The sequence below is a fragment of the Sinocyclocheilus anshuiensis genome, unplaced genomic scaffold (genome assembly GCF_001515605.1).
Source record: "Sinocyclocheilus anshuiensis isolate Anshui unplaced genomic scaffold, SAMN03320099.WGS_v1.1 scaffold267, whole genome shotgun sequence".
NCBI lineage: Eukaryota > Metazoa > Chordata > Actinopteri > Cypriniformes > Cyprinidae > Sinocyclocheilus > Sinocyclocheilus anshuiensis.
Window position 1 is genome coordinate 2,025,171 of NW_015552637.1, and position 27,509 is coordinate 2,052,679.

General features: G+C 35.4%; 3 protein-coding genes across 3 annotated transcripts in view; 1 reads left to right on the plus strand and 2 right to left on the minus strand.

Moving 5' to 3' along the window:
* LOC107666799 (beta-1,4-galactosyltransferase 3) overlaps nucleotides 1–7,246 on the minus strand; it is a 56,522-nt gene extending 49,276 nt beyond the window's left edge. The window contains exon 1 of the mRNA XM_016458242.1: nucleotides 7,110–7,246. The gene's annotated coding sequence lies outside the window, so the exon portion shown is untranslated. The remainder of the gene's footprint in view (nucleotides 1–7,109) is intronic.
* A 1,860-nt stretch (nucleotides 7,247–9,106) lies between these two features.
* On the minus strand, nucleotides 9,107–17,755 carry LOC107666735 (26S protease regulatory subunit 6B-like). Its single transcript, XM_016458167.1, has 11 exons — nucleotides 17,688–17,755; nucleotides 16,872–16,970; nucleotides 16,548–16,734; nucleotides 15,790–15,936; nucleotides 15,566–15,675; nucleotides 15,396–15,489; nucleotides 15,207–15,234; nucleotides 14,964–15,102; nucleotides 10,645–10,813; nucleotides 9,995–10,050; nucleotides 9,107–9,866 (listed from the first exon to the last, which is right to left on the minus strand). Exons 1-11 carry the CDS (start codon nucleotides 17,721–17,723, stop codon nucleotides 9,753–9,755), a joined length of 1,179 nt encoding a protein of 392 aa, XP_016313653.1. The 5' UTR covers nucleotides 17,724–17,755; the 3' UTR covers nucleotides 9,107–9,752.
* A 5,276-nt stretch (nucleotides 17,756–23,031) lies between these two features.
* The window catches only part of LOC107666845 (sodium channel subunit beta-1-like), a 15,835-nt gene continuing 11,357 nt past the window's right edge, over nucleotides 23,032–27,509 (plus strand). Inside the window, exon 1 of the mRNA XM_016458339.1 lies at nucleotides 23,032–24,890. Within this exon, the coding sequence (XP_016313825.1) occupies nucleotides 24,833–24,890 (58 nt within the window). The 5' untranslated portion in view covers nucleotides 23,032–24,832. The remainder of the gene's footprint in view (nucleotides 24,891–27,509) is intronic.

Sequence of the window (27,509 nt, forward strand, 5' to 3'; positions counted from 1 at the left end):
GGCTATAATTTTTTCAAAGGAGGCGTATGCGTGTATCTTTACAGACGCAGCACAGAGAGACGCTTCAGAAACGTGCGTGGCGCGGCTGGATTCTGGAATAAACAAGCATTGTGGCCACAATCAGCTTCAGTGGCCATATCAGAGCCACACTGCAGCACAGACGTATGCAGTGTAAACTGTCTAAGCATTAATGGTAGGGAAAGCCCCTTAATGATTATATGACTTTTTACATACGCCATGTGACCTGTAAATGCGAAAAAGCCGTTTCCATTGCAGTTTTGCGAATTATTCCTTTTTCGCATTGCCTGAAAAACCATCTCATGCGAGCATAAAAACTTTTTTGCAATATATGGGCGTTTTTGCGAAATTGACACGTTTCCATTAGGCGTATTTTCAATTCGCAATTTCAATTTGCGCAATTTGAAGGGTAATGGAAACGCGCACCTAATGACGATAGGAGTAATGGTTGCTAAAAATTCAGCTTTGCCGTCACAGGAATAATATACATTCTTAAAAATATATTAAAATAGAAAAGTTATTTTAAAGGGGTCCTATTATGCTCTTTTACAATGTCTTGAATTTGTTTTGGGAGTGTACTAGAACATGCTCTCATGCTTGGTGGTTCGAAAAACGCATTATTTTTTACATAATTTACATTATTACAATACCTTTCTCCCCAGTCTGGCACAAATGGCTCAATTATTTCGGGGTCTGATAAAGGCCCGCCTTTCGAAAACGAAATGTGATGTGATTGGTTAGCTATCCCAGTGCGTTGTGATTGGCGATCAGCTTTCAGTACTGCCCCGCCCCTTGCCAAATTAGCAAGTTTAGTTAAGGATGGCGTCAATATTGCCATATAAATTTGAACCGGATTCAGACCCAGAGAATATTGAACAAGAGGATCGCGCAGAACCTTTGCCCACACGATATTGCAAGACATATTAGAGTGGTAATGTTATTGTTGTTGTTTTTTTTTTTGGCTAAATCAAGTTTTAGATAGGAGGTCAACAACCGCTTAAAAATAACTGCATTTACTATGTACAGAGAAGTGCATATGTGTTATTTTTGTTATTTAATTCTAACATTATAACATGAATTGCAGTGACAAACATTCATCTACATCTGCAGATTTTGGAAATTTGCATCTTGGTGCTTTCATCCAGGATGTCTAATGCAATATCCCACATTATTTTCATAAAAAAAACACAGATGGAAATAAAAACAAAAACAAATGTACATGAAATCAGGAAGACTTCCTGATCAAATGCTAGATACAAACATAAATGTAAAACATAAAATAAGACACAGCTGGGCAGAAATGGTTTCGCAATTTCACATGTAAAAACAGGCCTGAGCTCAAAGTACGTCAGAGCAACTACAGGGAAAGAGGTCACACTTTAGGGACTATGGCATTTGATTATCAGAACCTTCACTTGGTCAAATCCAGAGCATTTATATAACATCTCTGCACATAACCTGAAGGGAAAGTAAATGCTAAGCGTGCCGAATTCAGACAGACTTGATGCAACAAAAAATGGGATCTTGCTTAATACACAAACAACACCAGAGTTGTTTGCGTAAGCTATGGTTTCAAATGCATCAGAGAGAAAAAAATATCAATATCCTCATCCGGGAGGGCATATAATAGTCAATGGCGCCGCAGACAATCCTTTGTGATGCTAGAGGATTTAGTTTGTGCCCGCAGCAACAGTACCAGAAAATATTTTCCCTCAGCTATATTGCTCAGCCTACTAAAGCTGTTTCTAAAGTCTCACAAGGAAACAATCAAACAGAATTCATCATAATGCATAAAAGTGAAAATAAAAAAGTTCATTCACCACAAACTACTATGATCACCATTTGCTTTTTTATCCAAAAACACTTCATCTTAGACAGGATGTTAAGCAAAAACACTGAATGTCAACAAGGCTTGATGAAAATTCCTAATATACATATACTGCCTCAAGGCTCATGTGCTCTTAAGTAGGAGAAATGTATCAAATAATGTGTCTCTTTATTAAAGGGATACAAAGAAACATTTACAAGCAAAATTGTCATTTATTAGAATAAAAAAGTACACTAGGTTTTGAAATATTTCTGTTTCTAACTTTTTATAAAGAGATTGTGACGATACTACTAAAAACCTATATTTTGATTTTATGTTATTAAACTTTCTTTCCTGTGACAGGGCAGCCCAGACAGAAAATACCAAAAATAATAACCAGGGGGAAAAAAAAAATACTATGCGTAATGCACAACTTTTAATTATACTGCCTATTGTTTGTGGCTCACATCAAGTTCAAGACACTCATGCCTGCTTACAGGTCAGCCATTTCTCATTTCTAAGTCATGTCTGCTAAATGAATAAATGCAAACAAATGTAAATGTTTTTAAACAAGTTCGAAATAAACCAGGACTCTTATTTTAAAATGCCTATGTTTTATATTGCCGAGATAAAATATGCACTCTTACTAGGGCTGTGTATCACCAGCAAAGTCACGATACGATACATATCACGATACGGACTGCACTGAATTTCACCTCAGAAGAATTTAGTAAAACAGCTATTTATTAAATACTGCATACTATAGTGCCATTTCTAACTATTGGCAGAGCAGGCAGTTGACCTCTGCATTATGAAGGGCCTCTATAACTGTACCACAGTACAATATAGGTAATGGCATATGTTTCATGTTTACATTGGGCACTCCCCACCAGGTACAATATTCTGATTGTTTGCATCTTGTTTTTAAGCCCATAAATAATAATGTACTCATTCTAATATATTTTTCAAAAATCATATTTACATTGCTAGTAGGTTATCATTGCACAAATTAACACACTCTCTACATTTAAAAATAAAAATGAGAAGAGTTCTAAACTAATGCGCTGTCTTCTGTATCTAACGCACACACACGCTCAGTCACTCACACAGATCATGCTGCGGCCACACTCAGACATTCAGGAACAAACTTTTAAGCGCTGCCCCGCAATTTTATCAACTAAATAGCTTAATCGCTCAAGAGCAACATTATCTTTCTCAACAAGGAGCTGGTAACATAGTTGTTCATAAAGGAGTTAAAGCCACAGCTTCACTATTAATAGAGAAACGCAGCAAAACGGTGGTAATTCATATCATCAATCATACATACACAGCCCCTCTCTCGCTCTCTCATAAATGAACACTTGATGAATTACACTTTTCTGAGAATAGAATATTGAAGTGGAGATCGCTAAACTGCAAGCTAAAACTAAAACCGGTGTTTTCAGAAAGCAAGCGCGTTTATCCAAAGTGGAGAGAGACCGCGTGCACATGGTTACCAGGTTGACAAAGATAAGTAGCACACTTAGCAGATATTTCCGTATTGCGCAAGTGGGAAGCTCTGTTTCGGGGATTACGTCTCTTTATATCAGGCAACCCAGTTATGTTCCTCTGCGGCCAGATTAAACCTTGTTATAGCCTATATATTATGCTCTATTCGTTATTTTTTTAGAAACCTCGCACTTTTCTGCTCAATTTTAAACGTTGTTCTTGTATTCAAATTAAGCGCGGTCCACTGCTGCACACGTGCCACAATATCGATACAGGGCCAGCTGTGTCGATACTCGTATCGTCAAATCTCTGTTACGATACATCGTCGTATCGATGTATTGAACACAGCACTAACTCTTACAACCACCTACAAAATACAATATATACACCATTAAGTAAACATTGTCTAAATTCATTAACAGTAGATTGTAGATCATTTGAAATAAATGCATGATATTCATTGATTGTGAACTGCTCTGAAACCGTGAGCCTGTAGAACTTGCAACTGACGTGTTCTTTGTACAGCGCTCATATACTGTAGTGATTCCTATTTTCAAACCCCAAATTTAAGACATCTTAAAATTGTAATTAAGACATTAGTTATACCATTTAAGATATTTAAGACTTTTATTACCTTAAATTTCATTAAAACTGAATTAATTTCATGAAACTTTTTCATAAGGGACTTTATTCGCATAAACGCTCCTAAATACTTTACAGTTTGCACACATTTACTTTTACTGACAACTGCGAGCGAAACGCTCACACTGTCAAGCCCTGGGCTTGTGAAGGCAAAATGTTGGACACAGCCTTTGTACAAAACATTCTGATGAGTCAGTAAACCTGGATCTCATAATCCAGTGATTGAACAGGCATCAGAGCACAGCTTCCATACTATGGTGACAGCAAGAACACAAAGCCAAACTCTTCTGGGGCTAACTAGTCGGAGAATGCATCTAGTTGGTTAATTCCCTTGTTACATAAGAACTGCAACTGACAGATGCCAAATATTAGTAAGCAAAGTCAGGAACATATTAAGTTCTTCAGAAAGAACCTCAAATGGTTTTCAAACCCTAAAACTCGTACCATTTCTCAAAGTTAGAATGTTATAAGACCAGCAAACATTTTGCTTTTGACTCTGCTGCAGTGCCACTGTAGAGCAGAAATTATTCATTAACTCTCAACGGATATCATTTCTTTGACCTTGATGGTTTAAAATGAGACTGCTGACATAAAACCACACATTTTCACTGACCCATTTTGCATTTTGCTGTTCCTACTTTGTGCCCTATACGCCACAAAGCTACAGGGAGAGCAAAACCCATAGAGCGAGCAGGACAACCTGCTGCTTGGATCTGTAACCAAGCGATAAGATCCTATGGGACTAAAAACGTCAACCCATAACAAAAAAAAGGAGTCAAAGTCTCTCACAGGAAAACAAAGCACATCAATTTATTATCAGGAATATCTGTGCAATAAGTAAAACAGGACTAGATCTAAATGCACTTAAGAACTAACCTGAATGATGACTCTAAAAGGCAAATACAATGAATTTTATTTTCCAAATGAACAAATCACACCGGGTTTAAAAAATATTTCTGGTCTTTAAGCAGTTTATAAATCACCTACAAAGGATGACAAAAAGTCAAGGTTTCTTAAGCCTCCTTATCACACTATAAATTACATCATCTTCAAAGGAAATTCAAAAGGCTTCAAAGAAATGTCTTTCTTCATGATGCCTTCCAAGAAGTGTTTAAATAGCCAAATTTGATCCATCCACTAGGAAATTTACATAAACCGTTCTGCCAATGGCAAACTACCAACCAATTATTTACGCAAAAGGTTTCCACACTGCAAAATACAATGAATTTGCATGGCAAAAGGTGAAAATAGAGCCATCGGGGTGAACGGTCCAGAACACAGATGCTTGACATACACAAACAGATATTGTACAATAGGGATATGCCGGTATCAAAATTTTATGTTGCGATTAATTGCTAATCCTTTTATCACGGTATATGGTATTATCACGATGTTGAACTTTAGTTTCAAAAAAAGTGTTGTCATAATACAGTATAACAGGTTTAATAACTTTTTCCTTATAACAAAAATAACTGAACATTTAAATACAATAAAGCAATACAAAAAAAAATGTATAAAGTTAAAAGTTTTACACAGATTAAAGTGCAAAAGAACTATAAAGGCCAATAGGCATCACTTTACAATAAGACCTCATTAGTTAACCTTAGTTAATGCATTAACATTCACAATGAGCAATAGCTACATTTCCTACAGAACTTATTAGTCTTTGTTAAAAAAATACAAGTCTTAGTTCATGTTAGCTCATTAAATATCACAGTTGCAACTTTCAATTTTAACAACCTGTTATTAAATATTGGAATACCTAAGACTAATGAATGTTCAGAAGAATTTTTCATTGGCAGTTTGTTAACTAATGAATTAACTAATGTTAACTAATGAAGCCCTAATGTAAAGTGTGACCGAACAATAAAGAATCAAAACACTTTCAAACAATATCTAGGGCATGTTGTAGTCCAGATTAAAATGTAAAAAAAAGTTTGAAAATAAATAGCCTATTAAGTCTAAATATTTAAGTATTTGGCGCCGTGTTCAAAAATACTAAGCAAAATGCAGAAATTTTACTGAACAACATTAGTTATTTACTAAAACGTATAAAAACACAGTAATTCAATAAACACTGATATTCTTATTCTGTTAAAATAGACAATAGCCAAAAGCTGCAAACTAACTGAAACAATAGATGCAAATATGCAAGCATGCAGTACAGTTATATTTATGCATTTCATATTTCACATATTCATAATGTGAATAAATTAATATAATTTTTTATAGTTATCAATTTATTTTTGCTGTTCTTTAGGTTTTGTTGTATCATGCCTATGTATTCAAAGGTAAAGTAACTTATTTAATGTACTGGGCAACACTTTACAAAAAGGTCCCATAGTTAATACATTAACTAACAATAAGCAGTACATTTGCTACAGTATTTATTCATCTTTCTTAACATTAGTTAATAAAACTAGAACTATTCATTGGTAGTTCATTTTAGCTCAGGTCCATTAAAATATTAATTAAGATTACTAAATGCTTTAAAAGCATTTTCATTGTTAGTTCATGTTAACTAATGTTTACGTATGGAATCTTATGTAAAGTCTTACCATGTAAGATTAATGTAATCATGCCGATCAAGAGAGTCCCTATTCTAGGTATCCTAATAATTTCACAATCCAAAACGTAGATAAATAATATGATATTTAGTTCGAAAAACTACTTTGCATCAATAACAACAAACGAAATGTTGGCAACAATGATATTTTTAACGACGTCTTGCAGTGATGTCAAAAGTAAAATAAATAAAAAAATTAATCATTTAAAAATAAAATGAATCCACATGTCAAACAAGCGAAAACTGCAATGAATATGCATCAAGATAAATACAGATTGTGTGGCAGTGGTGCGTCGTGATAGTTGTGTTTAACAGTCACAGCTGGATATGATGACACACTATGACCGCTGATGCTATAGGTGTCAATCTAGCGCCTCGAAAACGCAAAATAATCAGTTTCCCCATAAACATGGGGTTTGTTTTAGTCCTCAACTTGAGAGGAAACGATGTAACGTTACGGTTAGCTACAGCAGGCTAGCACAACTGGGGCTCCTTACACACTCACTAACCCTCCGAAAGGTGGGGAAATTACACTTCTACAAAGGCCAAATGAGGAAAAAGATCTTAAAATTAGACTTTAGAACTTACCTGAGGAATCTCGGACAGTTTGGTGGACTATTCCCTCAGATATTCCGTTATTCCTGTTTATTTATACGACTTCGTCGACTCTGACGGTTGTCCTGTCGGAGTTGAAAGCGCCCAGCATGCACAGGAAGTGATGTGCGCTCTAGTGCGAGCACATTAGGGCACTTGCACTTCTCTTTTTATGTGTAGCAGATACTGGTGGGTGTTGCAACACGTTTCATTTCACCCTCTATAAATCTGTTTGGTTAAGTGTCATAAACTTTGATATAGCTAACAATCTCTGTTTCACATAAAATCAACTACTCATCCATAAACAATGCAAATGAATGCAAAAGAGCACTACTTCAACCCACTGTAGTTTGCAACATTAAATGAGAACATTGATATTTTAAACTTGGACGCATACATATATTGTAATAATTAAAAAAAATTATTAAAAAATTCTTTGTAATAATTAATCATATATATATAATAATTAATTCATTATAACATGCCTCCTCATGACTCCACCCAAAACAACACTTATTTTAATTTAAAGATGTACAAAAACAGAAACTGATCATTTAACAACCAATAACAGGACCAGAAACCACATTACAAGTCAGGCATGAAAGCCACTTCATTACATCAAAATTGAGTTTGTCCTGTAAATCCTTTATGTTTTTAAACAAAACAGAATCTTCAAACTTCTGTTGTCACCTCAGGATGATTGGTGGAAACATTTTTACATACTAGTAAACATATTAGTCTGTGACAAAATGACATCAGCAAATTAATATAGTGGACTTGAGAACATCATCTGAACTATAGATAATCATTTATCTATACAAACATTTATAGATCATTCAATATCATTCCTGTCAGTCCAAATAAGGTGCAAAGTCACTGTCACAAAGTCCAAAACACATATTTATTAGTTGGACATTAAGTGCAGGTAAGATCATAATCCAACCATAATCACTGGTAACTGATGAACTTTTGCCAACTGATAAACTGAGGAAAATGACAGCATACAATAAATAAAGCTGTGCAACATGACTGAGCCTAATGGACAGCAACTCCAAATAACTGGGTGAGATCATTATTTTTAAATTGCATTTACTAAAATACACCTAAATGCCAATTTAAGCTGTTTCATAAGTGATATTAAAGAGCAGAGTTTTGTAGTGACGTTACATTGTAGGGCGGCGGCACAAGAGATAATCTTTCACATGATCTGTCCTAAAACCATCCAGACCTGCTGAACCTGTTCTTTCAGACAAACCTGAATGTACAAGACAATGGTGGGTTGATTAGTCTACAATTGGCAATCATATATGTTGAGACACAAGGTATATCACTATGGACACTGATAAGTGAACTGCAATGCACAACACTCAGATGGTCTAGGCACATTTTATTTATTATCAAACTCCATCTTGTGGTAAAAGTCAGTAATACAAATGGAGACTGAAATGCTTGTGAACCAAAACAAGGAAAGTGAAAGTCATCATTAAAAAGGTTTGGTTTGAAATAAATGTTTAATAGCACTCTCAGAAGGTTTCTCAGAAACATCAGGCGATTTATGTTTATATGCAGTGCCGGGTAGTAACTAATTATATGTAATCTGGATTACAAAATCAGATTAATTTTTTTGTAATTATTAAATACGTACAATTATTGTAGTTTTAGAATGATTACCTGATTACTTAATATTTACAAAATGGCATTGTGTGTAAGTCATTGTTTCTTCCTAATTCCTTTGTTATCGTTAACATTTTCCTTTCTAAAAAAGCCTATTGCTCTAAGTCCAGGTTGTGGAATTGTAGGCGGTTATAATTACACAAAAAATGAGGACGCACAGCATAAACAAAATATTTTTATTTATTTTTTATCAAGTGTTTTGATTTTATTTTTAAATTGAACATTAAGAGTTAATTTAATTTTCATCAAGCTACAATTCCAGAACTTTTATTTTTAATTTTTTAACATTGAAATTATTGCGGAAAAGTTATACTTTTCACTTCAGACAGAATTTTGTATTCCAAACAATTATGTATTCGAAACTGTATGGACAAGATTTTATTTGTTCCTACAGATTGAATTGAACAGACCAAATTTCAGAAATAAAAAAGGCTTTTGAATACTCGGGGTCATTATAGGTCAAAAAGCCTCAACAGATGTATTTTTCATCTGTCTTTACAGACATGAATTGACATTACAGGACACATTATCGACAATTAGTTTTTGAAAATAAGCACCAGTACCTGCAGGGTGAAATTTGTTTAGTTGTTAAATATCAACATCCTGTTAATTTCTTTGCAGAAACACACAGAAACTATTATCTGCCAGAACACATTAGGGTTATCATCAAAAACATCTTTATATAGAGTCGTTATGGAAAACATTTTAATGGTTCTTTGAGGAGTCATTAAACAGAATACACAAAATGCTCACCAGATGTACATGTTTGTTTTTCCATCCATATTTTATATAATGTGAATCTGAAACAATCCTGTGAAATCAAAGTCCCAGTACAAGCAGTGTAAACCCTGAAGATTTAAATCAAGGTTCAAGTTTTATGTCCTCAATATTACACTGTACGTACAAATCAAGACTGAAACAAATAGGGTAAAATCTAACGCCGGTATCTAGTCGAGGTGTATTCTACTTGTAGAACTCGTGTTCCTGCTCGTCTTTCTTGATAACAGTCTTGTAAGCCTTCTCAAAGTCCTTAGCCAGCACAATGTATCGGTTTTCACGCACAGCCAGCATACCAGCCTGTAGACAAGTAACATGATTAATCATAACAGAAAAACATATGTTTGAAGAAATTCTGATCACAAATAAAATAAAAATAAAAATATATAAGACTATTTTTTATGAACATACGGTCTGTCCTAACTCACCTCCTGGCAAATGGAGTTGATATCTGCACCAGAGATCTTGTCAGGCCTGGCAACATCTGCATTTTGGTTAAGGACAATTGTATAACGTTTATTTGGTTTTGAAAGTCTGGTATAACTAACAGTCTTCTAAATCAAGAGTCTGTAAAAAAAAATTTTTTTATGTTTTTGAAAGTGTCTTATGCTCACCAAAGCTGCATTTATTTCATACGGTGTAAACAGTAATAATGTGAAAAATTACTCAAATTTAAAAATAAATTATTCTTGTAAGGGTAAATCTGAATATTCTAACATGCTGATTTGTGTTCAAGAAACATTTGTTAAAAATCATCAAAACAGACACTTTTTTTTTTTGTTCAAGATTTGACACCAAAATCATCAAATTTCTTGACTGTTACTTTTGATTCATTTAATGCATCTGTGCTAAACAAACATACTAATTTCTTTTTAAAAAATTTTAAATGAGAATATACTTTTTTTTTTGTGGCAGTGTTAATACTGTTTGTTCCTCTATGATTAATGCCTTGCACTTTCCTCCTTGCAAGTAACTTTAAAAAAATAAAAATAATAATAATATAAATATATAAATACATATACATATATATATTCCAAATGAATAATTTAATGAGAAAATTAATGTAGGGTCAGGATACAGTCCTCCAGGTCAACTTCCTCTGAGAGGTTCATCTTGCTGGTGATGGTGGAGAACACCAGCCGTTTCTGTCGCCGGTCAGGAAGAGGAAACTCAATCTTACGGTCCAGTCTACCTGGGCGCAGCAGAGCTGGATCCAGTGTGTCAGCCCTGTTGGTGGCCATGATAACCTGTCATTGAAAAAACAAACAGAACGTCAACAATGGCTGAAATGGTTTTAAAGCAGAACAGAAGGAGAAGTGCAACATAATACCACAAAGTCATAGGAAAAAAAATAAAATAAAAAAATAATAATAATAACCAAGGGGATCCAACATAGCGGCAACATGACGTGTCCATTCAGCTCCTACAACATTCGGCAATTTCTTTCTTAAACCACCTCAAACTGAACAAATACATATAAATCACTGTAAACAACATCACGTACAACAGAAAAAAAACATGGAAATCAAGATGTCGCCAATGCGGTGTCTGCTAATCACCAAGCTAGCCTGACATACGAGGGTAAAGAAGCCAGCACAAATATCGACAAAAATCTAGAGAGTAACATTACGAGTGCAATCACAAGTATGAGAGAAGACTTTTCAGTCAAATTTACAGGAATCCCCTTAGCCATACAGGAGGTTAAACAAGAAGTCAAGGAATTTTCTAACAGACCGTCTACGGCTAAACAACGTATCAGTAACAGAAGATCAGGTGTCCGTACTGCAAAATACTGTAGACAATCTTTAGCAACAGGTGAAACTTCAAAGGAAAATCTAAGCGGTCGCATTAATGTGCGTCTTGTGGGTCTCCCTGAGGGCGCAGATACGGTGGGATTCCTCCATAGATGACTGCTAGAGGTATTGGGACAGGAGTCTTTTACCAACCCGATAACCATTGAAAGAGTGCACCGCCTACAGGACCATCAAGACGGAAACACTCCCAGAATACTCATTATGCGCTTCTTGAATTCAAGGATAAAGACAAAGTGCTACAAATCGTGTGGGCTAAAGGCAAGGTAACATACAATGAATGCAAAGTTAAATTTTCTTTTTTACAAGATATCGCACAAAGGGACACATTTGAAAAGATGAAAATACTACGAAGTGAAGCAAACGCTTAAAGCCATGGACATCCGATATGGAACAATTTTTCCATCGAAGCTGCGCATCACGCACACAGAACGAGATCATATATTTGAGAGCCCAGATGAGGTGGAAAAGTTCATTTACAATCCTTCAACCAGGAAGAACGAATAAGGGGAAAGAAAATGTCACGTAACAAAATATTTTTTCTTTCTTATCTCTTTTGGGACTGATAATGTATTTAGAGTGAAATATTACTGATTGACTCTATGGTTGTGGTCAGTGACTTCTAATTATCTCCATCATTTTTCTGTTATTTTCTTTATTATAATTCACAGAATACTTTGAATCTGAGATAAGCTGATTGCTCTTGGATTTTTTAGTTGTTGCTATAGGCTGTTGTTCAGTTTCTAATATGTTGAGCCATTTGTTTGTGGGAGCATATGATGGTAGAACACATACTCATGATTCGCGCTATGCTGCTCCTTACAACAGAATCAGCGACACAAAGTGTTGAATCCTCAGTTTTTGTGTTAAGACGTTCAAGTGCTGGCGAGCACTTCTCAATTTATGCAAATAAATTCTCAAGTTATGCACTAATACTGTAATGGAATCCAATTCAGAGTTAAAAATAACATTGTGGAATGTGAGAGGTTTGGGGAAATTAACTAAAATTAAGCAAGTAATGACCAGAATCAAACAACTTAATCCCTCAACTGTATTTTTGCAAGAATGACATATTTCTTCAAATGACATGACGGTGCCAATACAAAGGCACTGGAATAGCCAAATTTATTCAGCTTTATTTTCTCCTAACTCTAGGGGGGTTATGATTTTAATACATAAGTCAATTCCACTTCACGTATCTATGATTTTACAGGACAAAGCATGACGTTACATAATAATTCAAGGCTCTATATTTAATGAAAACATTATTTTGGCAAATGTGTATGGACCTAATACAGATTGTCCAAGTTTTTTTTTGCAAAATTATTTCTTCTACTGTCTTCTTTATCAGGAAAATTGCTAATTGCTGGAGAATTTACCTGCACATTATCTCCTAGCCTTAACCGCTCAACAGGTTTAGACACAACACACATACAGTCTAAGAATAGAAATAGGACTCCATAAAAGAACTTAATCTGTGTGACCCATGGCGAAGGTTACACCCTAATAAAAGAACATATTCATGCTGTTCTACAGTGATGAAGGGTCATTCTCGTATTGACTTTTTTTTATTTATAATGAGCTCTTTCCAAGAGTAACATTATGCAAGGCTCGAAATTGCGACCATTTTGGTCGCATATGCTCCCGAAATTTAATCTGTGCGACCTCAAAATATATTTGGGAGCATTTGTGCGAGTGCATATAATTGTTGTCGTGCGACCCGTTTTAATTTCTCTAAAAACGTTCAGAGTATGTGCCTTCTGAGTGTTGATACGGTCACCTGTCTGCCGTTCTATGAAACGTTAGGCTACATAACAAAATTAAACTTCATCTTTACATTTTTAACTTTAATGCAGATTTTAGATTGGTTAATATTAGCTGTCAATCACTCAGTCACTGCTTTCCGCTGTCATTTGACAGGGAGCTAACTACCGCGGGGAATGAAAAAGGCTGAAGAGAGAAAATAACAAAGAAACACTGACAGATTTCTTTTGTGAACCACCTAAAGTTACAAATAATGGTGCTGGTGATAGCGATCATGTGGTGAATGTTGATCCACCATAATACTTTCATTTGCTTGATAACAGCCCAAATGTCTTATTATAACTGACTGATTAAATATAAGAATTTGACTCAAATGATAATACACACTTTTAGAAAAAATGGCTTTAAGGTAAAAATGACCATAAAAGTTAAAAATCTATTTAAACTTATTGGAAAAGATTAATTTCTGTCACTGCTGTGAACTGACCACCACACAGAATATGAATATTAAAAATTTTAGGAGTCAGCTGTCCACTGTAGTCCTTAAGATATCAGCACAGTAACACTCTTTTTTTCAAATTATTGTTATCGATAAAATCCCAGAAAATATCGAGATATAATTTTTTGTCAATATCGCACACCCCTAGCTGCCAGTCATTCAGTGCAACTCGCAGAGCTGAATGTAAAATTTAACACCGCATACACCATCCTAACCCTCGGCAAAGAGCAGCTTAACTTTAGGTTATTTACAAAAGAAATCTGTCAGTGTTCTTTTCATTTTCTCTCTTCTTCAGCCCTTTCTTTTTCTCACAGTAGTTAGCGGAAAGCAGTGACTGAGAGATTGACAGCTAATATTAACCAATACAAAATCTGCATTAAAGTTAAGAATGTAAGGGTAAAATCTGTTAATATATAATTTGTAGTTGTGGTGCTCCTAAATTTTTGGTGAGTGCTCCTAAATTTTTGCTGGTGCTCCTAACTTTTTGAAGTTGGGAGCACCAGTGCTACCAAGTAAAAAAGTTAATTTCGAGCCCTGTTATGTCAGTATGATTCTATTGTTATGTCAGATCATAGTCCAGTTTCTTTAGCTTATAAATCAATAAGTGATATGAAGGAAACTTGTCACTGGGCACCTGCACCCGAAATGGTTACATGATCCGGATTTTATCAAATTCACTGGAATACAGATAGATATTTTTTTTTTAAAGAATAAAAATGAAATGTCAGCTACTGTAAGGTGGGAAGCATTCAAGGCATATATCCAAGGTCAGATAATTTGTTATAAAAGGTCAAAAACTAATGAATTTAAGCTGGAATTAAATTTATTAGAAAAAGAAATCAAGCTTGCAGAGGAAAAGGCTTATTTAGACATTTCAAATAATATACATCATAAACTTCTTAAACTCAGGGTTCAATACAATACCCTCTCCATAACAAAAGCTGAAAACATCTTAAGATTGAAGCAACCTTTCTACAAACATGATTAGAGAAATGTCTAACATCTGTTATAGGTATAGACCAAAATGGGATTTATCAAGAATGGTCAGGTTACTCATAATATTAGGCGAGTCTTAAACATTCTGAATGAAAAACAGAAGCCATTTAGTAGCATTCTACTGGAAGAACATAGAAGGTCCATCCATTGATCATTGGTTGAAAGATCTGGCACATTATATTGTATTGGAAAGAATAACCTACAGTATAAAGGGCAATATATATAAAAATGTATTTTCTCTAAATATTCTCATGTTATTTTCCATGTCTTTTTTCCCATAAAAATATGTTTAAAATTATAAAGAATAACCAAAATGTTTTTTCTAACCTTCACGTTCACATTCTGGTCAAACCCATCCATTTGATTGAGCAGCTCAAGCAGGATTCTTTGCACTTCTCTATCAGCTACAAACATAGAAAACAGAAAAATTAGCAAACAAAACTCATTAAAACAAAAAAACGGTCTCCTTCAGGATGTCATGAAATGAAGTTATATCAAACTGATATATTAATTTAGTGTTCAAGAAATATTACTTATCAATTAAAAAATATTTTTTATTATTATCAATGCTTAGATCCCACCACACGAATAAAGGCCGCTGTAGAACATTAAATCACAATTAGAAAAGTTGTAATATAACCATGTGCTTCTGATCGAGTCATTTATTTCCGTCTGTGTTCAGGAATGAGCTTTAAAGCTCAATAATAAATCAAATTTGGGCATAAAGGCTGAAAGGCCTCTAACCACACTTGAGCCTACCTGTGGTATGGTGAGCCACAGCTTTTGCCAACATAGTCTTTCCACAGCCAGGCGGGCCATACATGAGCACTCCTCTGGGTGGGTCAATACCAATCTGAGAACAGAAGCAGAATGTGAGTGGACAACCAAGACTGCTACACACCCACAGGCACTTGCGTGCACAGACTCACCTGTTTATAGAGCTCAAAATGTGTGAGGGGGAGCTCCACAGCCTCCCTCACTTCTTGTTTCTGGATGTCCATTCCTCCGATGTCCGCGTACATCACATCTGGCTTCTGATCTGGGGTCAAATAGAGAGGAAACACATTAAAAGTAACAACAATAAAGCTGATGCAAGAGCTTTGCAGAAATAAGGTGCAATCTAGACCCCTAATACAGGATAAACAAAGAATACCTGAAGTGAGCATCATGATGCTGCTGTCAGCTTCTGGAGGCAGAACGTCCACCAGAGCATTGCTGTGCTTGTGCAGAGCAACAGAGGCATTGGGCTTCAGCAGCTCTCTGTCAATTGTGCTCAAAATCCGAACATAGTAATTGGAGCCTGAAGGAATCAAAAGCACACAGTATTATTGACATTGTAGTTTGAACTAATAAACATTTACAAATTTCAAATGCACATTTAAGCATCGGGCATGATTTTATCCAAAGAAACTTACAGTGCATGCATAGAGTATACATTTTAAACTACATTATACATGTTATATTTAACAGTTTTGAAAATTCAGAAATTGGAGTAGATTGACAATTCTGTAATCATAAATCAGTTTATGATTAAAACAAGAACAAATATCTGCCAATGGTGTCAGAAAAATCAGCTTAATTCAAAGGGAAACCCAGTTTTTACACCTCACTGACATATCTTGTTTTATGCGTAGACATAATTTTGTTCAATTTCTCAGAAAACAAGATTTCATATCTTCATTTCTCATCTCAAGTAAATGTATTTTGATTTAAGGATGTTTATATATTTGAATTGGAAAACATAAATACTGAAAAAGAAATAAATTTTTGCAGTGCATGCAAAATGGCATGGCTTCATGAATGTGAGAATTTCTGCTCAGATTTAGGGCCTTTCTAGACCTTAATTTAAGAAAAGGCGAATTAAGACCTTTTTAAGACCTGCAGAAACCTTATACTGATCAGTCCTCTTACCTGTGGTTGAGCCCACAATAGCAGTATTCTGGTCGACTGCTTCCAGGAACTGCCCAATAACCAGAGGGATGCTCTGTATCCTCTTCACCTCCTCTTGGGCATGAAGAAACTCCTTTTTCAGATTCTTCTGTTCATCTTTAATGTACTCCTCCTGCACCTCCAGAAACTCCAGCTCCTGCTGCAACTTCTGCAGTGTGGAAGTGATTACGTGTCAACAAGTGTGGTAGAGTCAATATTCAGTGGTCAATACTGTGATAAACTAGTAGTATGTCAATCACACACATTTAAAAATAAATAAATAAAACACCTCACAAACATTCAAACCTTATATCTACTGTAAAGGTCCTCCAGATCTTCTGGTTCAGGAGCCAAGAAAGACAAGCCGGTCTGGGGCCTTGAATTTAGCAGGGCCGGCACATCCTCCTGTAGAGAAAAAAAGATCACAAATATGTAGATGCAAGACAATATTTATTAAACGCACATTAACTGTACAAGCCAAGAACTTCATAATAAAACTAATATTGTTAAAATACACAATTTACATTAATTACAATTACAAAACTATTACACACGTTATAGCACATCATAATGAATGCATATTCAAGCAGTTACCCTGCTGTATTATTTATATATTTATACATATTCAAATTTGAATATACATACACTACCGTTCTGTAAAGCGTTATATAAAGCTTCTTAATAACTTCTCTTATAAAAAGGTACTAAAGACAAATGTTATTAAACAAAATACTGATGATAAACTGAATGCTACATGGCTAAGCAATAGCATAACTGATTAATGTTGTGAACAAGTTTAGAAATTTGTTCAAAGAGGTCATATACAATTCTAATATGATCAAATATGAAGTTTTAAACTCTACATATTCGCAGTGATCGCTACTCATCTGTTATTTTCGGAAGCACACATGCTAACGTTAGCCGCTGTCAGAGAATGGCATGACTGAGCATTTGCAGCGAGCTGAATGAATCGGCATCTTTTCACTGTTTATTGCAAGCTTTAGACTAGTGTTCTTGCTCTATATATGTTTTGCTTATATAGACTATAACTTTTTACAGATAATAACGATGTGTACGCCACCCCTCTCTTTGTAAAATACTTAAAATCACATTACATCTCACCTGAGGTTTCTCAACAAGCACTCCGCCGTCCTCCATGTTTGCTTGCAGCAGCTGACGTCTTCTTCTTCTTCTTTTAAATGTAATGGAGGTTGGCAAACCAACTTAAATGGTGCATTCCCGCCACCTACTGGATAGGAACCACATTTGTCACAATTTCCAGTTTCATGCTTCCCCGTTCTATACAGACACTGATTTAACGAACAATGTCCAATACGCATTCTTGACATTAAAACGTCTTCTTTCCTGTTGCCAAACTTTCTTCTTTCTTGACCTACTTTCTCTTGAACATGATGAAAGTGTCTACCTTTTGTTCCACTATCCCACTCCTTCTGCCATTTCTTTCTTATTTCATTTGCAATTAACCCTTTTACTTCTGCTTTACTCATTGACACTTTAATGTCAATTTGTGCATGTCTCAGAGCCTGTTTAGCCAGATGGTCTGCCTCCTCATTTCCTTCCACACCCATATGTGATGGTACCCAAAGGAAATTTACCATAAGACCAGATTGTCTTATTCTAAATAGACTCTGCATCACTTCAAAAATGATATCTTGCCTTGCTGTTGAAATTCCACTTAGCAAGCTATTTAAAACTGAAAGGGAGTCTGTACAAATTACTGACCTTATTGGCTGTACTTCTTCTATCCACTGAAGAGCTAGGAATATTGCTATTGTCTCTGTCGTATAAACAGATATGTGATCTGAAATTCTTTTTGAAATTTTGACTTTGAATTGGGGTATGTAGACTGCTGCTGCTGTTATTCCAGACTCAGGATCTTTAGAGCCATCCGTGTATATTTGCAATATGCTATAATAAGTTTGTTCAATGTATTGCTGCACTGCTATATTTGTTAACATACTTCTTTCCTTGTTATGTTTTTCTTCATATACTGACGTCTTCTTCTTTTTCTTTTGGAGTTTTATGGCGGTTGGCAAACAAACGATAGGTGCATTAACGCCACCTACTGGGCTGGAGTGTGGACCATTGATGGAATAGGAAGCACTAAATACATAAAAATAAATAAATAAATAAAAATATAATAATATAAAAAAAAAAATTAAATAAAAAATTAAACCCTTCTAAATCCTGTTAAACAGATCTACTTTTTTTAAGGATGTCATTAAAGCATTATATATTTTATAATGATTCAAGCCATTATTCAACAAAGTTTTAAGTGTAATATTTTCTATCAGCAGCTGACGTCACGTCGCAGAATATAATGTGAAGTTCCGCAAACATCCACCGGGTCCTAAAGGCCACTTTTTCAACTCCTCTTATTGCACAGTTCGTGCATTAAATTTAACAAAAGTGACAGTAAAGATTGTAGCCTATAATGTTACAAATATGTCTATTTTAAATAAATACTGTTCTTTTTAACATTCTATTCATCAAAGAATCCTGAAAAAATCACGGTTTCCACAAAAAAATATTTAGCAGCGCAACTGTTTTCAGCATTTATGTTAAGTCATTATTCTTGAGCACCAAATAGGCTATGATTTAATCATCTGGAGTAATGTCTGCGGAGTAGTGTCTTTTTTTAAAATAGAATACAGTTATTTTAAATATTAGCCTAATTATATTTCACAATAGTATTGTTTTTACTGTATGCAATCTTAGTGAGCATGAGAGATTTCTTTCAAAAACATTTAAAATCTTACCGATCTCAAACTTTTGAACTGTACCAAGTTTATTATGAGAACTCCCTCACGAAGACCAACTGTGTGACAATTGGAAATTAGGCACCAAAAAGGGTGCACTATACCCTTAAATTTGTATGAAATGAGTAGCCTAATATTTTCTTCTGGTTGAAAAGGCAATCAAAATATATTCATATAAGGAACAGATGTTTTTGATTATTTTTATTGCATTTATTGATAAATCACCAACTGTAACTGACATCAGAATTCTATTAGAACTTGTAATCTTTTATACAAACAACATCTGAACAAAGATGAAGCAATGGTTTTATTTAATTTTTTATTTTTATAAAAATGGCATCTTTTCATGTCACAGTTGTGTGGGAGTATACAGACTGTTTTTGAAATCAAGACATGGCACAACCAAAAGAGACCTTCAATTGCACACTCAGTAACTCAATAAGTTAAACTCCTCACTAATATCCTCTTAATAAATAAGTGTAAACATAACTTGAAGATAATTCATGTGTCATATTCAATCTCATGCCTTTTGATACGGAATATTATTTACATTAACCAAGGTTATAGTATATGCAATGGCAATATGCAATTTTCGATGCACAAACAATATTTAGATGCATGAAAAAGGAACATTCACTTGACGGCACAAAGAGCTTTTTTTATGTACAGTTTTTTTAGATATCTTTTTTTGTCTTTTTCCTCATCTTGTCTTCTTTGTGTGTGGATGCTTTATAAATTCAAAGGCAGGGTCTGAGTTGTAAAAAGGGTTCAAGCAGTGGTGTCTAGCATCTTGTCAAACCTTCTGACCAAAGAGGGGAATCCTTTTGGTGGCTGAGCCCTCTTCAGCTTAACATCCTCATCTTCATAGCATACCCTGAAAAGACATGAGATTCCTTGCCACAAAAACACTGCATCTTTTCTGTGGGTCAGCAAGAGCCTTCACAGGAACATGGGTTGGTTCCAGAACAGGCATTTTTGTGGACACATCAACACGATGTCCAAGCAGAGACGTACGTTTGTCCACCCTCACTGGTCGACTTGCAAGATTGGGCAGCCAGGGTAAGGAGAGGGGAGCGGTAGTTTTCAAATCAGACTCACATAAAGGTTCACTGATGTTTCTTGTTGCCATGCCCATTAAATGGTTAGCAGGTCTGGACCCTCGACGTCCCGGAGGTCTTTCTCCTGAAACTGATGTCTTCTCTTCAGCTTCTGTCAAGAAGAAATGTCCAGTGGACTTGTTCTGTCCAGCAAGAGGTTTCACAGGACAGTGGGTTGGTTCTAGAACAGGCATGTTTGTGGACACAGCAACATGGCGTATACGTAGAAACATATGTTTGTCCACAAAATTGGGCAATGAGGATAAGGAAAAGTGAGCATTACATTTCAGATTAGACATACATGAAGATTCTGTGACATTGCTCTCTGCCACATCCATTAAATTGGTAGGAGGTCTCGGCCCGCAACGTCCTGGAGGACTTTCACCTGAAGATGTCTTCTTTTGTCCAGTCTCAGGCAAGAAGGGAGGTGCAGAAGATCTGCTAAAAATCCATTTGCCTACTAGGCATGGCAGGGCCTGACTCTGGAGAGTATTTCTCACTCTGTACCACATGTTGAAATGTTGGAGTGAAGATTATCTCAATAACAACAACAAAACTGGCTTGAATGAGTGATAAGCAAGCAAGCAGCAATCACAACAGTCAGATACCAAGTGAAGCTCTTTTCATCAGGATTCCTTATAATGTGTAATGGCTATTATGATGTCATTGTCAGAATGGAATGTAGGTCCGTTGAGTTAATTCTATTTGCCACAGAGATATAAGCATTTTTTTTTAATCATGCAATGCTCACATTCTAGTGCACACTAATTATTTTTGTCATGTGAACAGTTAATAATATGTTAACCCCGTAAAGTAAAAGAAAATTAAAGCGGGAAAAAATCACTTCCTTGCAGATTAAGAGGTTCGTCACACACAAAAATGTAGGGCAGACTTAAAGTATTAAACAGGAAGAGCAGTTCACATAAAACAAATGTATTTTAATCTAAATCTGCAGTGTGGAAATTAAGAAATTAATATATAGTATAATTCATATATATACAGTATAATTCATCTATAATTTTGGCTCACCTCATAAATGAATGTGTGGTGAGAAACCATATTACAACTAACTTTAAAGGACTAGAACTAGTTTTTACTAGTAGGACCCAAATTATTACTCACCCCCTCATGTCGTTCAAAATCTATACTTTCTTCTTGAAACAAAATGTGCATTTTTGAAGAATATCCTGACCACTCTTCTAAATAAAGTTAACGAGGACTGAGACTGTCAATCTCCAAAATGACACAACAGAAGCAGTGTTGCCAATTTGGGGATTTTGTCGCCAAATTTAGCTACTTTCTCATTGTGTGTCATACGACAGCTTTTTTATCAACAGATTATATTACATTATTAAGTCACTAAAACTTTTCACTTCCTTCTTGCTTATCTTTCTACATTCATGGACTTCGGTTCATATTTGTGAGTTCAATTCGTGAATGAATCATTCGTTGTCATGTCAAAACTTTTAATTAATCGGGTCTAATTCACAAAACCGGTTTAAATAATTATTTCTCGAATCAGACTTCACAGCCTGGTAATCGGTCTGTTTTAAGGGACGTTATAAACCCTCACATTAGCCTACTCTTCGTTTTTTCGCTATATTGAAATATGTTATGGACCACTAGTTTTGTGTTAAATATAGCCTAATATAATATAGTCCCATAACATTTTTCCCATCTGAGATTCAAAACCCTTAAGAAAATTAATCATGGTTTAATTATAGAATAGTAACCATGTTTTATTTTTTAATTGACTATCATTTGTATAACCAGTTTTACTACAAATAGGCTATGGTTAGCGTAGCAAAATCCACGTTAAATAGTGGTTACCATGGTTTAACTAGTATGTTTTTTATTTGTTGTAAAACCATGGGAAATTTTCGTAAGGGAACCATTTAGGATATTTTTATAACAATGTAAAGTGTGTGTGTGTGTACTTGTTCATGCTACATGCTACATGTCCCCACAAGGATAAAACCTGAAATTTTTGACATTGTGGGGAAAAAAATGATTAAAAATAGTAAATGATGTTTATCTGTAAGTGTAACAATGCAAACAGGTTTTCTGTAGGCCTAAGGGGTAGGTTTAGGGTTAGGTTTGGTTTAGAGAATAGAAAATAGATCGTTTGGTCAGTATAAAAGTAATCGAAGTCTATGGAAAGCCCTCAGAATTCACAGAAAACCTGTGTGTGTGTGTGTGTGTGTGTGTGAGAGAGAGAGAGATAGTCATGCTGATTAATATTAACGTAATGATGACATTGCTCCCAGTTTCAAGACTCTAGCATAATCTGTTCTCGGATAGTCCGACCTTCATGTACCCTAGGTTTTCATACTTCATATTCTACATTTATCCTACCGACATTTCGAGATAAGACGCTTCGTCATCACGCGTCACGTGGCAGCACTATACGATCTTGCGCATCCGAAATAGCCTGAATAAACGTGAAACCATCTATTTACGTTGCCATAACGACTTGAAATTTTAACCCCGAGATATCTTGCTTTCCATTCCATCCCACTACTGCAATGCATCAGTCTATGATCAGTCTGCATATCCCTCCCCCATCCCTGCTCCCTCCCCGTCCTCGCCTATCCCGAAACGCAGCATCCTTCCCTACAGCGTGAGATATCGCCAATGAACGCACCACGTTATGGCTTAACGTGTGGTGCTCCGGGCCAAACGGAATCTTTTGTGCATTTTCTAATTTATACCAAACATTTACTGGGACGGCACCACAATTTGGCTAAATCCGTGACCCACAAATAAACACCCCGCGCGACCAACGGAATGATTTAACGGCGCGAGCGAAATCAGCGAATCGACTTCATCCACTCAGAAGCCGTTTTTTGGGATCGTAACCAACTGAATGAAGACAAACGTGAAGAAACGTTTTATTGACTAAATACGTGAGGTAATCGGTAACGGTAGGCTGAGAAATATTAAAACCACAAAACAATCTGACCTGAGGTCACGTTTATTACTGTTGACAGGGGAAATACCTTCGACGTTGTTGATATTTGCATCTGTTGTTAATAGGAAAACGGCAACTGAATAACGTTATTGTTTAAAAATATAGGGAATGTAGTTTAAATTATATTATATGTAAAGTAGACGCATGAATGATATTAGCATATTTTTGGTGATCATCATTATTCGCTGTTAGACATATGCCTTGATGTTTGACAGTTGGAAATTACAGACGCTTTAGCAAAATAACAGATGGCATGAGCCATAACTACATCCGGTCATAGTAAACACTTAATGCATGTGTTAGCAACTTCATATGCGTTTATTTAAATGAGACAACGACACAAACATTAAATCCAATATTTAAGTTCATCATATGGGTAGCCTGCTAAATCTACAGTTGTTACTTTATGTACAATGCAATGTAAATGTCCTCAAAGCATACATTTAGCATGCCATTCCTCTTCTTAATTGCCTATAAGCCTATAACTTTAAGTTGAAATTGATTCTGAGAGATACATCTTCACGGTAACACCCTAACACAAGCAATAACTCACAAAAAAAGACATAAGCAATAAATATAATTTAGAGAAGGGAATGTCTGAATGAATGTTTGCATGAAGCCAAAGACACATAATCATTAAGATTCATTTTACATTTCAAACTCACTGTGGAAAACATTGCGTCACATAGAATAGTTTTTTTTCTCAGGTTAAATTAGCCAACCAATGTTTAACATAAATGTATAGCACAAAATCCTTAGTTAATGTCACTTGTCTTCCATTACCTGCATGAATTTCTCATTCTAAACTAATCACAAACCTCAGCTCAGTCTTCCACTGTCAAAAAAACAAAACAAGAAAACGTTTAGTGAATATATCACTATATATATTTTAGAAATCAGATTAGATACTAATCAAAGTATTTTATCAACAAAAAGTGTATTCATATTCATTATTAATAAAGTACTTGCTAACATATAAATAGGTCAAGAAGAACAGTTACTGACTGAAACTTGAGTCTGACATCTCGGCTCTTTTTTCTTTCGTGGAGCACTGAATACTCTGTGCCTGGACTTATTAAACCGATCACTTGCACAGAGGGCGTCACATCTCTGATACTCCCTCACTGGACTCCCTTGCTCCTGCTCACAACACTCATCTCCCATCAGACTAGAAGGACAGGAAGAAACATCATCAGGGTCTCAACTAAAAGTGAAGCCCACCATCATCTCAGTGTTTTCTGCGCTGTCAAGCTCATCTGTTCGCAGATCCAGAAAACGTATTTCCTTCGCAGAGCTCCTGTGTCGCTGTGGACTACTGGCCGAGACCTCCTGCTCTTCAGTTTGAGCCTGTGTTTTGTGTGCGTGTGTTTGTGTGTGTGAAAGACAGAGACACGACTCCGAAAGTAACGCCTATCATCTATGAAGATGTCTGCACTACGACTTCTGTGGGTCCCTGTGCTGTTGTGTGTAACACACGGTGAGTGTCTTAAGCGCACCATGGAACATTTCTTGAGACACATTTCAAGCCTCACAGCCTTTATCTCTGTCAATCAGGCTATGACAAAGCTGCAGGTACCTGTATAGCAGAAATCAACTCTCAAGATAAATTGTATCTGCTGCTGTCATGTGTTGTGATTTTTAAAGTGTTTTGGATAGATAGATAGATAGATAGATAGACAGACAGACAGACAGACAGACATACAGACAGACAGATAGACAGACAGACACATACATACATACAGCATATATTAAATTAATTATATACAAATTTATATACATATTTATGGTATATAAAAATCACATTATTATTATTTTATTATGGCTATTATTATGAGAAGTACTGTAGCACATGTATTCTTACCAGAGCCATTTGTGATTAATTATTAGATATTTAAAAAATGCACCTGAAGTGACATTAATTGCTTTATTGCAAAGTTTTTTTTACTTGGTGACCCAATCGGCAATTTAGCACCTGTTCAGTAGTGGTATGTCTTTGCATTTGTTTATTTAGTCTTAGATCACATTGGGTTTTGGGGTTCCCGGACTGCTGAGTAAAAACCTAAACCAGCTGTCACTGTTTGTAGAGAGTGTGTTGATGCTAAAATGGAGCCGTGTGTGATCGGGGTGGTCCAGACAGTAATATAGCTCTTGCTTGCCAAGCTTGCTTGGTTGCTTCTGTAACAAGCTGTTATTATCTTCTAGTTGGTTGTGAATGCTTTGTATTTTTTGGGGTTTGTAGTGGGTGTCCAACATATGTGGCTGTCAGCGCTCGAGCATAGCCTGAATATCTTTCATCTATGACTGTAAGAAGGCCAGTGATGGAAATAAATCGCTCTCCGGGGAACAGGTGTTGTCAGTTATGCCTCAGCATTAGATGTCCTAGTTTACGCAGTGGGGATTTGTATCTCCCCTCATGTCGTGTGTCGGGACGCCTGTTATGAGGATATCTGTATTTCCTGTACTAGTGGCAGGTTATGTAAACCACCTCAGCTGCTTAAATGTTACACCTGTTTTCCAATGCAAGTCTTTATTATTTTGTATGCTAATTCTCCATAAGTACTGCAATCAAATGGTACACACTTTGTAAGAGGTAAGAATCTGTTTGCTAAGAAACGTAAATTTAATCTATTTACATGATGAGCTGTGCTTTATTGCACTAATTTATTAATTTAGATTAATATTTAAAACATTAAGCAGACCCTTTTATCCAAAGCAGCTCACAAAGTTGATTAAGCATATTTTATGCTAATAGTAGTTGCATTTATGGTTGCACTGATAATATCTATCAAATATGTAATATTCCTTCATATTTCCTTAATACATGATGTTACATATCATGCCCTAAGGAAGGACTAAAAAATGTTGGAGCAGAAGGTTAAAACTAGAAAATGTGAAAGCTCAAAAGGAGAACTGTTACACAACTGTACTTGTGTAACACCTTTTTGGTACAGTAAGTCATCTCTCAGGATCACTGTAAGGGGCTTTAAGGAACCATTTTTATTTAGAAGAGATGAAAGAGAAGAGTGAGCATGGGCAGATGGACAGAAAGATAAACCATGTGTGAGAATGAAAGTGTGAGAGACAGAAAGAAAGTCCCCTGTGGTTGCCTGTGATCTGCTTGTATTATACAGTCTCAGAATGGCCAAACTACAGTATCTGAATAGAACCGTCAAACGATTAGGGCCGGTGTAAATTGTTTCTGGCATCAAACGCATTACAGCTTCATTCCCCCTAGTACATCCTGAGGTTAAATGCCTTTCAAGGGCACAAATGTGATGGCTTATCATGACCTTCTGCTTGCCATTGCTGAGCCTTAAAGAAACAGTCGACCCAAAATGTAAAATTCTGTCATTATTGTTATGAAGAATATTTGTAAGGGCTATAAAGGGACCATGTCTGTCAAGCTCCAAAAAGGACAGAAAACACCATAAAAAAAAGCACTATAAAAACAAAAACAAAAGGATTTTATACACTAGGCTTTATTATAAAGCTCAGACAGAAAAAAATACGAATAAATAAAACATAAACTTCGGTTTGTTCCTTAAGACTTGAAATATAGCTTGACTGTCTTTGCCATATATATATATATATATATATATATATATATATATATATATAGTCTATTTTTAAATAAATTAAAATGAATACGGTCCCACTTTATATTAAGTGGCCTTAACTATGTAGTACTTACATTTAAATTAATTATTTGGTACAATGCACTTATTGTGTACATACATGCTTTTACATTGTACTTATATTTTAAAAATACCTGCATGCATCTGTAATTAGTTTATGTAATTACATTTATAATTACACTGTTGCCCCATCCCTTACACCTTAACCCACCCTTAAATCTACCCATACCACCCTAACCTTACCCATATCCCACCTCGATAGCAGCAAGTGTTTTGCAATACAATATGAACACAACAGGTACATTGTACTTATTTTTTTGATGTTAGTACATAGTAGTTAAGGACACTTAAAGGGGTCATATGATGCGATTTCAAGTTTTCCTTTCTCTTTGGAGTGTTACAAGCTGTTCGTGAATAGATAAGATCCCTGAAGTTGCAAAGACTAAAGTCTCAAAACCAAA

What these genes read in the sequence shown, in the direction of transcription:
- LOC107666735 (XM_016458167.1), bottom strand. Translation starts at nt 17,723, where the DNA reads ATGGAGGACGGCGGAGTGCTTGTTGAGAAACCTCAG. An exon ending in CATCATGATGCTCACTTCAG is followed by an intron (nt 15,676 to 15,789) that starts GTATTCTTTGTT and finishes ATTTGACCCCAG; the next exon opens with ATCAGAAGCCAGATGTGATG. An exon ending in TGTGGCTCACCATACCACAG is followed by an intron (nt 15,235 to 15,395) that starts GTAGGCTCAAGT and finishes AATGTTCTACAG; the next exon opens with CGGCCTTTATTCGTGTGGTG.